This window comes from Candida metapsilosis (genome assembly GCF_017655625.1).
Source record: "Candida metapsilosis strain BP57 chromosome Unknown scaffold6, whole genome shotgun sequence".
Taxonomy (NCBI): domain Eukaryota; kingdom Fungi; phylum Ascomycota; class Pichiomycetes; order Serinales; family Debaryomycetaceae; genus Lodderomyces; species Lodderomyces metapsilosis.
Window position 1 is genome coordinate 676,455 of NW_027138164.1, and position 10,746 is coordinate 687,200.

General features: G+C 40.3%; 7 protein-coding genes across 7 annotated transcripts; 4 read left to right on the forward strand and 3 right to left on the reverse strand. All coding sequences in view use genetic code 12, as the record gives it.

Moving 5' to 3' along the window:
- Window positions 1–34: 34 nt before the first annotated feature.
- Window positions 35–1,138, forward strand: I9W82_004490 (uncharacterized protein; the record flags this gene model as incomplete). Its single annotated transcript, XM_067693567.1, has 1 exon — window positions 35–1,138. The coding sequence occupies one exon, from the start codon at window positions 35–37 to the stop codon at window positions 1,136–1,138; it is 1,104 nt and encodes a 367-aa protein (XP_067547276.1).
- A 16-nt stretch (window positions 1,139–1,154) lies between these two features.
- On the reverse strand, window positions 1,155–2,960 carry I9W82_004491 (phosphatidate phosphatase; the record flags this gene model as incomplete). The annotated part of the gene is made up of 1 exon (XM_067693568.1): window positions 1,155–2,960. The coding sequence occupies one exon, from the start codon at window positions 2,958–2,960 to the stop codon at window positions 1,155–1,157; it is 1,806 nt and encodes a 601-aa protein (XP_067547277.1).
- Window positions 2,961–3,164: 204 nt separating this feature from the next.
- Window positions 3,165–4,940, forward strand: BZZ1 (Bzz1p; the record flags this gene model as incomplete). Its single annotated transcript, XM_067693569.1, has 1 exon — window positions 3,165–4,940. One exon carries the CDS (start codon window positions 3,165–3,167, stop codon window positions 4,938–4,940), a length of 1,776 nt encoding a protein of 591 aa, XP_067547278.1.
- Window positions 4,941–4,964: 24 nt separating this feature from the next.
- Window positions 4,965–5,525, reverse strand: RPS7A (40S ribosomal protein eS7; the record flags this gene model as incomplete). Its single annotated transcript, XM_067693570.1, has 1 exon — window positions 4,965–5,525. The coding sequence occupies one exon, from the start codon at window positions 5,523–5,525 to the stop codon at window positions 4,965–4,967; it is 561 nt and encodes a 186-aa protein (XP_067547279.1).
- A 447-nt stretch (window positions 5,526–5,972) lies between these two features.
- RKI1 (ribose-5-phosphate isomerase) lies at window positions 5,973–6,680 on the forward strand (the record flags this gene model as incomplete). Its single annotated transcript, XM_067693571.1, has 1 exon — window positions 5,973–6,680. The coding sequence occupies one exon, from the start codon at window positions 5,973–5,975 to the stop codon at window positions 6,678–6,680; it is 708 nt and encodes a 235-aa protein (XP_067547280.1).
- Window positions 6,681–6,699: 19 nt separating this feature from the next.
- Window positions 6,700–7,271, reverse strand: ARF3 (Arf3p; the record flags this gene model as incomplete). Its single annotated transcript, XM_067693572.1, has 2 exons — window positions 6,700–7,200; window positions 7,257–7,271. 2 exons carry the CDS (start codon window positions 7,269–7,271, stop codon window positions 6,700–6,702), a joined length of 516 nt encoding a protein of 171 aa, XP_067547281.1.
- Window positions 7,272–9,484: 2,213 nt separating this feature from the next.
- On the forward strand, window positions 9,485–10,693 carry FOX3 (Fox3p; the record flags this gene model as incomplete). The annotated part of the gene is made up of 1 exon (XM_067693573.1): window positions 9,485–10,693. One exon carries the CDS (start codon window positions 9,485–9,487, stop codon window positions 10,691–10,693), a length of 1,209 nt encoding a protein of 402 aa, XP_067547282.1.
- Between the last annotated feature and the right edge of the window lie 53 nt (window positions 10,694–10,746).

Genomic DNA, 10,746 nt, shown 5'->3' on the forward strand with positions numbered 1-10,746 from the left:
AGACTCTAAGTTCAAACAACAGAGTATCATCATCATGCCACCAAAGAAGAAGCAACAGCCATCAGATAAGAATAAGGCCAAGGCGAAAGCCAAGTCAGCCGAAGACAAGACCTTTGGTATGAAGAATAAGAACAAATCGAAAAGAGTACAACAGCAAATCAATCAATTACAAGCTGGTATCGATGGAGGAGCAGCCAAGAGGAAAGAAGCAGAAGCCAAGAGGAAAGCAGAGGAGAAGAAAGCAGCTGAAGAAGCTAAGAAAGAAGCAGCCAAATTATTTGGAATACAACAACAAAAAGTGCCCTTTGGAGTTGATCCTAAGTCGATATTATGTGAATTTTTCAGACAGGGTGTTTGTTCTAAAGGAAACAAGTGTAAGTTTAGTCATGATTTGAACGTTGGTAGAAAAGACGTTAAGAAGGATTTGTACACTGATGCTAGAGAGGAGAAGGAGCAAGATACAATGGATAACTGGGATGAGGAGAAATTGCGTAGTGTTATTCTTTCCAAGCATGGAAACCCTAAAACAACCACTGATAAAGTATGCAAGTACTTCATTGATGCAGTTGAGAATGGGAAGTACGGATGGTTTTGGGTATGTCCGAATGGTGGAAATGAATGTAAATATAAACACTCGTTACCACCTGGATTCGTCCTAAAGACTAAAGAACAAAAGAAGTTGGAGAAGCTAGCGGCTGATAGTGCACCAAAGATTACATTGGAGGAATTTTTAGAATTGGAAAGAAGCAAATTGGACAAGAGTACATTTACGCCAATCACAGCAGAGTCGTTCAAGAAGTGGAAAATTGAACAAAAGTCGAAAAGAGAAGATCAAAAGAAGGAGGAGGAGAAGAAAAGTGGGAAGAAACCTCAGACTGGTAAACAGGTTATCTTGGAGAAGTTTTCTGACAAGTATTATACAGAGGAGGATGATGGTGGTGAGACTTGGGATTTGTCACAGTTTAAGACTAATCTTCCTGATGATGGTTCAAATATTAAGGATTATGGAGATGGGTCTAATGCACAGGAGTATTATCAAGAGGAGGAGGAGGAGGAGAGGCTGGGAAATACAAAGGAGGCTAATGGGGAAGCTAACGGAGAGCACAGTGACGCCAATGGGGTGGCTACTACCAGTTAATTAGAAATCTATAAACCTACTTAACACGAACATCTTCATCCAACTTGTTACAACTACTCTTGAAAAACTGATCATCACTATCCATGAAGATATGGACTTGCGTATTTGTATGCTTGAGAGCAGTAATGGCCATGGCGACTCTACGTATCCATTCTGCTCCCTTTTTATCTCTATCTTCTAGCTCCATAAATCCAGGTGAGTCGTAGATGCTCTCTGCTTCTTCATCGTAGCCATTTCTCAGAGCCATTCTTGAGCGCCGTGGAGGAAGTGGTGGTCTATATTCATCAATTATCAGATTTCCATCGGAAGAGACGTTGGATGATGGTGGCGGGGTGGGTTCGACTGGAGATGTTGAAGACGCTGACGATGCTGCTGTAGTGGGTTCTCTCAATACGGAGTTGCTTTGCAAATTTGTTGGCTTTTTTGGTTTCATTGGTGGTTTCCTCTTTGATGATGCCAGCGAGCTAGATGAGGGAGGTAACACTGGGGAATCCGACAAGTCAATCAAGTCAATATCCTGAACACTCTCCTGTTCTCGTTTTGCTGCTGCTTCACTTTCCCTACGCGATACATCTATCCTTCTTTTCGCCAATAGTCGCAACAACTCCTTCAAAATGCGTCGATCATCCTCCACTGATAAGGAGTTTTCCACATACCTTATATATATCGCCAACACTTTATCAGGATAGCTGATTGCCAAATCCACATATGCTTCCAAATCATATTCTCCTGAATCACCAATGCAAACAAACTTCTTCTCCGGGAAATCTCGTAGAATCTTGTGCAACATGGTTTTCTTTCTCGACAGGGAAGGCTCTAGTAAAGACGAAATCATACTGCCTAGGTACCTCTTCAAGTGTATTGACCCCTTTGGTAACCCCACGAGGTTAAAATATTCTGAAATTGATGGAAACAATTGCCATGGTGAGTTCGAAACGTAAAAGAAACTGACATCTTGACGTTTGCTGAGATCCATATACCATTTGACAATGGATGGGAGTTTCCAAGCTTCGAAATCTTGTAGGAGTAAATTTCGAAGTAAAAGGCGTTTATCGCCAACGACTCCGGTGAGTTTGACAGTATCATCAATGTCACTGATAACGCCTAGACCAGAATTGGGAACAATCATGATGTTTTCTATGGCAAAAATTGTGTTGGTTACCACCGAGGCAGCAACAATTGCCGATGGTTTGTAGTTGACTTCTATAGTGGTGTGGAAGTAGCCATACCCATCAGTCATAACGACTTTATCAATCACTTCTTCTTCTTTGCTTTCTGATCCAATGGTGATCTTAATTTCTGTATTGGGGATAGATTTGGCAAAAAAGTCAGCAAGTCGTTCATTGATTACGGCGTCGGAGTTGGGTGAGCTTACAGATGAAATACTTTGATCAGATGACACCGACTGGATAGATTCATTATCAGATTCACTTTCTTTATGGTGCACTTGATGCGTTGGAAGGTATGCATTTTCCAATTCGGCATCCTGATTATCTCGCTTCATCAACTGTTTAATCACAGACATCATGACTCTATTCTTTCTATTCATGGCCCCTGGTGCTGAGATCCATCCAGAAACATCAACAAAGTACCGATTATCTAGCTTTCTCGTGTATGTAGGGTACAATTTGATCCTCGTGTCTTTTGGAAGCACCACCTTGCCGTCTTCATCGTACACTTCTCGAGGATTGGTGAATGCTTTTGAGGCTCCAGAGGCAAGTGATGTCACCGACCCAGTTATCTTGGGGATGTAATTGTCCCTGGTGCTCTTTGCTAGTCCTATCAATCGTTGTCGTCTGGACATTGGGTTGTTTTCGGCCATGAAAAATCGGCAAAGAGATTGGTGGTTGGAAGCACTGGTTGAGTGATTCTGGCTAGGGGGATGTAATTGGATTGATCTGATGAATGTGGTTGCTCTGCTCCCATCACTTTTGATCTTGTGCTTCTGATTTTTGACGTTTTTAATTTTAGATCCGCCGAAAAATACTCAATTCCGTCACTTCTTTACATTCAAAAGGCACAGGAAATGTCACTAGACCAATTATCTATAGGAAACGATTTAAAAGATTCCTATAAAGTCACATCAACATGGATCAAGAATGGAATCAACTTCTTAAGCGACATTGATGAGTTCTACCGTGAACGAGCGGTTATTGAAAAGGAATACTCGACAAAGTTGAAAGAGTTGACCAAGAGATTCTTCGAAAAGAAGGCTAAAGTGTCGTCGAATTTGTCAGTTGGTGATGAGCCTCAAATTACACCAGGGTCTTTAGAAAGTGCTTCTTTGGTTCTTTGGAATGATGTGTTGACTCAAACGGAGGCAATTGCTGATGAAAAAGCTAATTTTAGTCGTGAGTTGCAAATGAAAATTGGTGACAATTTCGTCAGTTTGAGAGGGAAATGTGAGAGGATTGAGAGGCAAGTGGCTCAGATTAATGAGTATTTGGTAAATGAGAAGAAAAATGTCGAGGATGAAGTTGCAAAAGCCAAGAAGCAGTATGATTCGTTGTGTCAGTCGACTGAAACTGCAAGAGATAAGAATCAGAAGTCTCCTAGTGATAAACATGCTCGAAAGCTAGCGGATAAAGAAGTTGAAATGAATAACGGGAAGAATGTGTATTTGATAAAGATTAACGTGGCTAATCGGTTAAAGGATAAGTATTATTATCAAGATGTGCCTGAAATTTTAGACTACTTGCAAGAGCTTAATGAAGATAGAGTGGCCTTGATGAATAAAATTTTGAAAAATGCAAACATTGTTGAGAGGAACTCCTTGGATAAGGTGAAGGAAAAGTTGCATTTGATTGATAATACAATTGATCAGAATAACCCAAAATTGGATGTGGCTATGTTTATCAAGCATAACACTGTTGACTGGGCTGAGCCACAAGATTTCTATTTCATTCCTTGCTCTTTCTGGCATGATGATGAAAGTTTGGTGATTAAAGAGCCAGAATTGACCGAGTTGAAGAAGCGGCTCAACATTGCCACAAATGAATATGGCAAGTTTGAGCAATCGAGTTTGGATATGAAGCAGTCACTTGAGGAGAGTACTGCCAAGAGGAAAACTGACGAAAGTATTACCCTCAAATTTGACTCTGGGTTGCAAAACTCATTAACCTTGTTGAGCAAGTTTATCAAAGAAGATACAAGTAGAGTCAAGAACGAAGTGGAGATTGAAATCATTCAAAATTTCGCTGGTGATAAGGATTTAAGTTACGTGGCTCCTGTGCAGCACAAGAAGTCGCGTTTTGGATTCCTCAAGAGTAAGAAAGCCGAACCTGAGCAAAGTGATGCTCAGTCGGTGCACACAGTTAAATCGCATACTTCGATTTTACCCAGTGGTGTGTTTAACTTGAGAAATAAGGGCGGCGGAAGCTCTGGGGGATCCATGGGTTCCTCTGGTGGCCCCACTGCAAGGGCTTTGTATGCATATTCAGCAACCAGTGGTGACGAGACTGGTCTCCACCCCGGAGATGATCTCACCGTGGTTGAAGAGGATGACGGATCTGGATGGACATTGGTATCCGGTCCACAAGGACAAGGTTTAGTCCCAACATCATACATTAAGATCAAGACCAAAAAAGCTCCCCCACCAGTAGCACCCAAAAGAGGTGCAAAAAGAGTTCAATACTTAGAAGCGCTCTACGATTACACTGCCGATGGTGATGATGAGCTAAGTATACAAGCTGGTGATCGAATTATCTTAGTAGAAGACGATACCGATGGCTCTGGATGGACAGAAGGAGAGTTGAACGGAGAAAAAGGAATGTTCCCCACTAGTTATGTCAAAAAAGTATAACCGTATTATTTAATATACACACAATTAATGAGTTTCACCTGGGATTTCGAAAACAACTTGTTTTCCAGTCAATTTAGAGTACAATTGTTGGAAAGAGTCCAATTTGTAGTCAATAGCAGTTGAGTCCTTTGAGTCCAACAAAACTTTTTGAATCTTGTTACCACCAACCAAGTATCTTACTCTCTTTCCGGTAATTTCAGTAGGGAAAACCAAATCTTCCAACAATTTGTCGTGAACAGCAGTCAAGGTTCTTGATCTTGGTCTCTTTTGTTGTTTTCTGGCTTTCCTTGATGGTTTAGGCAAGATTCTTCTTTCAGCTAAAAAGACAACGTGTCTGTCTGGAAACTTCTTTTCCAACTCTCTGGTCAATCTAGTTTGGACTCTTCTGTAACCGTTTAATGATGGTGGTGGGACGAAAATGGCAAGAGCCTTTTTACCTCCATTGACATCGATTTCTCTAACGGATTTGAATTGTAATGGACGTAAATCAGCTTTCAAGTCGGTGGTGGATTCCAAATCAAGGAAAGCTTGAGCGACTTTTAAGTCGAGTGGAGATGGTGACTCAGCAAGGATCTTTGATGCCATGGTGTGTTATGCTTGTGGTGTGATGGAAAGATTTGTATAGGTTCTAGGGAGATTTGGAATTTTTCTTTTTTTTTTTTTCAGTTTGAAGCTGGAGGAGGAGGAGAACAGAAGGTGTGAGAGTGCGTGAGTGTGTGAGTGACGGAGTGCACGTGATAAGAAAAGGAAAAAAATAGATAATTAGGGCGAAGCCCTACAGCCAAACTGTGCACGTGATGAAGAAAGAAGGAGGTGGCCGCTAACGTGTACAACAAAGGGGCTAGAGATGATGGGATCATGTAGGAGGCTCCTCTGATCTACAGCTAGTCGTAGTCTCCCCTGTGTCTCCTTGATATCTTATGGTAGTGAAAACTACTTAAAACCTCCATCCGTGAGCCGCACGAAATTATCGCAATCGTACGCATGCTTCGCCATCTCCACCATCTCCGTCTTTTACGCCCACTCCACACAATGTCTATTGAAACTGCTAAAAAATTGGCTGCTTATAGAGCTGTTGATGAGAATTTACCACCACATGCAAAGGTGATTGGCATTGGGTCAGGATCTACTGTGGTTTACGTTGCTGAACGTATAGGACAATTGGCCAATAAAGGTGACTTTGTATGTGTATCCACTGGGTTCCAATCAAAAGCAATCATTATTGATAATGGATTGCAATTGGGTCAAATTGAACAATATCCCTCTCTTGATATTGCATTTGATGGTGCTGATGAAGTTGATCCAGAGTTGAACTTGATTAAAGGTGGAGGTGCTTGTTTGTTTCAAGAGAAGTTGGTGGCTTCAGCTGCGAAAAAATTGATTATCGTTGCTGATTATAGAAAACAGTCCAAGAAATTGGGTGAGAATTGGCACCAAGGGGTACCTATTGAAGTTGTTCCTATTGCATTCACTAAATTGATTGGAGATATCACCAACTTGGGCGCCAAGACTGTTAACTTAAGACAAGGTGGTAAAGCCAAGGCTGGGCCGGTCATTACCGATAACAACAACTTCATATTGGATGCTGATTTTGGTGAGATTGAAGATCCACTTAAGTTACACCAAGAATTGAAGCAATTGGTTGGTGTTGTTGACACAGGTATCTTTTCTGCAATTGCCGAAAAGGCCTATTTCGGAGAAGAGTCAGGCGAAGTCACTACATGGACTAAATCAAAGTAAAAAAAAAAAATCTGATACATTAATGCGATGAGATCCAATTGAGAGTTTCAACTAGCCCAGTTCCATCTATTGCCACTGTTGGAATAACCGACCAAGTGTGGTTACCACTCAATTTATTCAATTCAAACAATTCAATCAAGTCTTTAGGTTTTACAGCACCATCAACATCTTGCTTATTAGCCAACACAACAAGTAAACAATTATTCAACTCTTTATCTGTTATTATCCTGTACAATTCCTGTTTACTCTCATCTAATCGCGATTGGTCACTAGAATCAACAACATAGATTAACGCGTTAGTCCCCGTGAAGTAGTGTCTCCATAATGGTCTGATTCTTTCTTGTCCACCACAATCCCATACTGCAAAGGACACATTCTTGTGTTTGACTGTTTCCACATTGAACCCCACTGTGGGTACTGTTTTTGAAGTCTTGCCTAGTTTCAACTTGTAAAGTATTGTCGTTTTACCTGCATTGTCCAACCCAAGCATCAATATCCTCATCTCTCGATTCTTGAAGAGCTTTGACTAGGGGGGAGTTAGTACATGAATGGAATAGGATGAATATAGTTACATACCATTAACGCACCCATCTTTGCTGTGTATAGTGTCTTGTGTGTGTAGTGGTGTGTAATGCTCTGGTTATACTGTATCAAAATGATATGATTTTTTTGGTTGTTTTTGTTTGTTGAAAAAAAAGTTAGACGACGTTTCCTACTTTTTTGTGTTTTATCGTAACTAAACGCGTAATTCCCCTTTTTTTGCACCCTTTTTGCGTTTGCGTTTTTTACACGAAAACTGGGAAAATACACGGGGAGTGTGATTGTGTATGGATGGATGGATGGACTCTACTACAGTCTACTTGTTATAGCTTTGTACATATTCTGACGTGATTACCTAAAGAATGGCATTTGTTGTTCAAACCGGTGCTACGAAGAAGAATTGTTTAACAGAGATAAGAAGCCAAGTTTCATGTGTAGTTTAATTTCCACTCAAAAACTATAGACCTATAAGCAACTCACGGTCAACATATGTAAACGTTAAATATAACGGGGTAACAGCTTGTCATTAATATTCACTGTGACCAATCTTGTAGACCTCAGCGTAATCTCAAACGTGAGTCTAGTCCTAGCGACCTGGTGTAAGCCCAGTTGTAGCAAACGCTATCAACAGTAGCTTGTACAAAATCAAGTAGATGGTTCTCTGTTTTCCTTCGTCTAGGCATGTACCATGGCGATAGCAATACAAATCGAAAGTCCACATATAACTATACCCGTGTCTCCTCTAGGCTGTTCGTTACCTTTTGTTTTATGGTTCAGCGCATTCAACTTTAACCAAGTTGAGAAAGCGTAATGCTTAATAATTGAGAGCAAACATCTCAAAATCAGTAGGAAAATTGATTGAAAATTTACAAATGACCGCACCGTTGTTCCGTCAATTTGCAGGTAGTGAGGTACCTGTTTACAAGAAACCTTGTTAATACAATTCTGCGTTACGCACCAACATTTCGAACCAAAGTATTGATAAAGATAACGATGACGGCTAAATACAGGAACTGCGGAGGAAACAATTTTACGAAATGCATCAAAACCTTCCAGCCGACGAGGCTTATTCTAATAAGCAGAAAAAAAAAAGCTAAGATGAGACAGGACGCACATGAATAGGGCTTCAATCGGTTGAGAGGTAAATGCTGCTGCTGCGGAAACAAAACGACACTACACTAAGGAGAACTAGTGCGACGGTCTTATTATCTCCGCTTTTGCAGACCCAGCAAGATGGAAGATCTCTCTCCGCCAAGTGCCAAGTAAGGATATCTAGCAAAATAGTTCCAGAGCCCTGAGAGTATTGATGATACTGCAAAAGTTCACTTTCATGAAAATCTTGAAAAGAGAAGTCAGCGTGTAATACTGAGAGTTCAATTCTAGTATTGAAAGTTTCTTGTCACATGACTTTGGTCACGTGTACTGAAATGTGTGTGCATGTTACATCCGCTCGGCTAAAAAAAAAAAGCGCAAGTTGCTTGGTGAAAAGTTGCAAAAGAACACTATCTGGGATGTTTGCATATATATATGTATATATATAGTTGTTTCTTGAATATATAAGAAGTATCCAGGCACTACTTGCTTGAAAATTGGATCTGGTTTCATAAAGGGGTGAGAAAAACTATAGGTGAAGTGGAAACGAGTAGCATACGGGCATGAGAGAGATCGGTGTGAAATCAAAGCTCTCCTGTCTCTACAATGTGTCCCAATATAAACACAAGGCCCTAAACTGAATCTCTTAGGTAAATCCTGTGTTCCTGTTGTCTAAAGAAATTGAATAATAAATTTGCCCCTCATTGAAAAGCAAGCCTTTGCCCCACAAAACCTCTTCCAGACATCAGCAAAAGAATTCCCCTGTATTGAACCCTATCCTCTTTTTAGAAGACGAGGTTCTCTTGCAAAAGGAAATTTATTATTATGATTATATCTTGGGAAATAGTCCAAAGTAAGGAGAAACGGATATAAAATAAAATTATTATTTTACCGCTTATGATTCCCCTTCTTCCTCCCCACATTTTACAAATGAATTTTTTCTTTTTTTTTTTTGGCCCTCGGTTGAAAAAAATAACCGCCAGAAACAAAAAAATAGAAAAAATTCACAGTCGGATTTTACTTCTCTATACTGTCGATAACGCCCCCAAATATTTAAAATCCTTTTCTCCATCTTTTTTTTGCATTGTGACTTACTTAAAAGAAAGGAAAGTCTTTTAACAAAAAAAAATTCCAACTAGATTTCACTTTCTTCTTTCTGCAAATTACCAATCATGAGTTCAAACATTAAATCAAAGAATCCAGATGACGTCGTTGTTGTCGCTGCCTACAGAACTGCTTTAACCAAAGGTGGAAGAGGTGGTTTCAAAGACGTGAGTTCCGACTACCTCTTGAAGGAGTTGACAGAGGGATTTATCAAAAAGACAAAGCTCGATCCATCTCTTGTGCAAGATGTGGCCATTGGAAACGTCTGTCATGCTAGAGGTGGTGACTTTGAACATAGATCAGCTTTATTGGCCGCTGGTATTCCATACACTGCTCCATTTGTCGCCATCAACAGATTTTGTTCTTCAGGTTTGATTGCTATCTCACAAGTTGCCAACAAGATCCGCACAGGAGAAATTGAATGTGGTATTGGTGGAGGTGTCGAAAGTATGTCAAAAGACTATGGTCCAAAGCTCCTTGTCCAATACGATCCTGTCTATGCAGACAATGAACAAGTCAAGCTCAACCAAATTCCAATGGGTATCACAAACGAAAACGTTTGTGCCAAATTTGGTATCTCGCGTGAGGATCAAGATCGTTTTGCCGCCTCTTCGTTCAATAAGGCAGAGGCTGCTCAGAAATCTGGCAAGTTTAAGGATGAAATCATTCCTATCACCTCTTACATCGAAGATGATGATGAAGAGGATGAAGAGGGAAATCCCCTTGAAAAGAAAATTGTCGTTGACCAAGATGAAGGAATCCGTCCAGGTGTCACCCCAGAAAAGCTTGCCAAGTTGAAACCAGCTTTCAAAGAAGGTGGTTTAACCACTGCCGCAAGTTCTTCACAAGTTACCGATGGTGCTGCATTAGTCCTCTTGATGAAGAGATCTTTTGCCGAGAAACATGGTTACCCAATTGTCGCCAAGTACATTGCATGCACCGTCGCAGGTGTCCCACCAGAAATCATGGGAATTGGTCCAGCAGTTGCAATTCCAAAGATTTTGAAAAAGACTGGTCTTACTGTTGATGATGTTTCTGTTTTTGAAGTCAATGAAGCTTTTGCTGGTCAATGTTTGTACTCTATTAAATCTGTTGGAATTCCAGAAGAAAAAGTAAACTTGAATGGTGGTGCTATTGCTTTAGGTCATCCTATGGGAGCTACTGGTGCTAGACAATATGCCACTATTTTGCCATTGTTGAAACCTGGTGAAATTGGTTTGACTTCTATGTGTATTGGTACTGGTATGGGTGCTGCTTCAATTATTGTTAGAGAATAAGCTTGTTTATTAGTTAGAAATATATGATATTGTCTTTATATATATATATATAC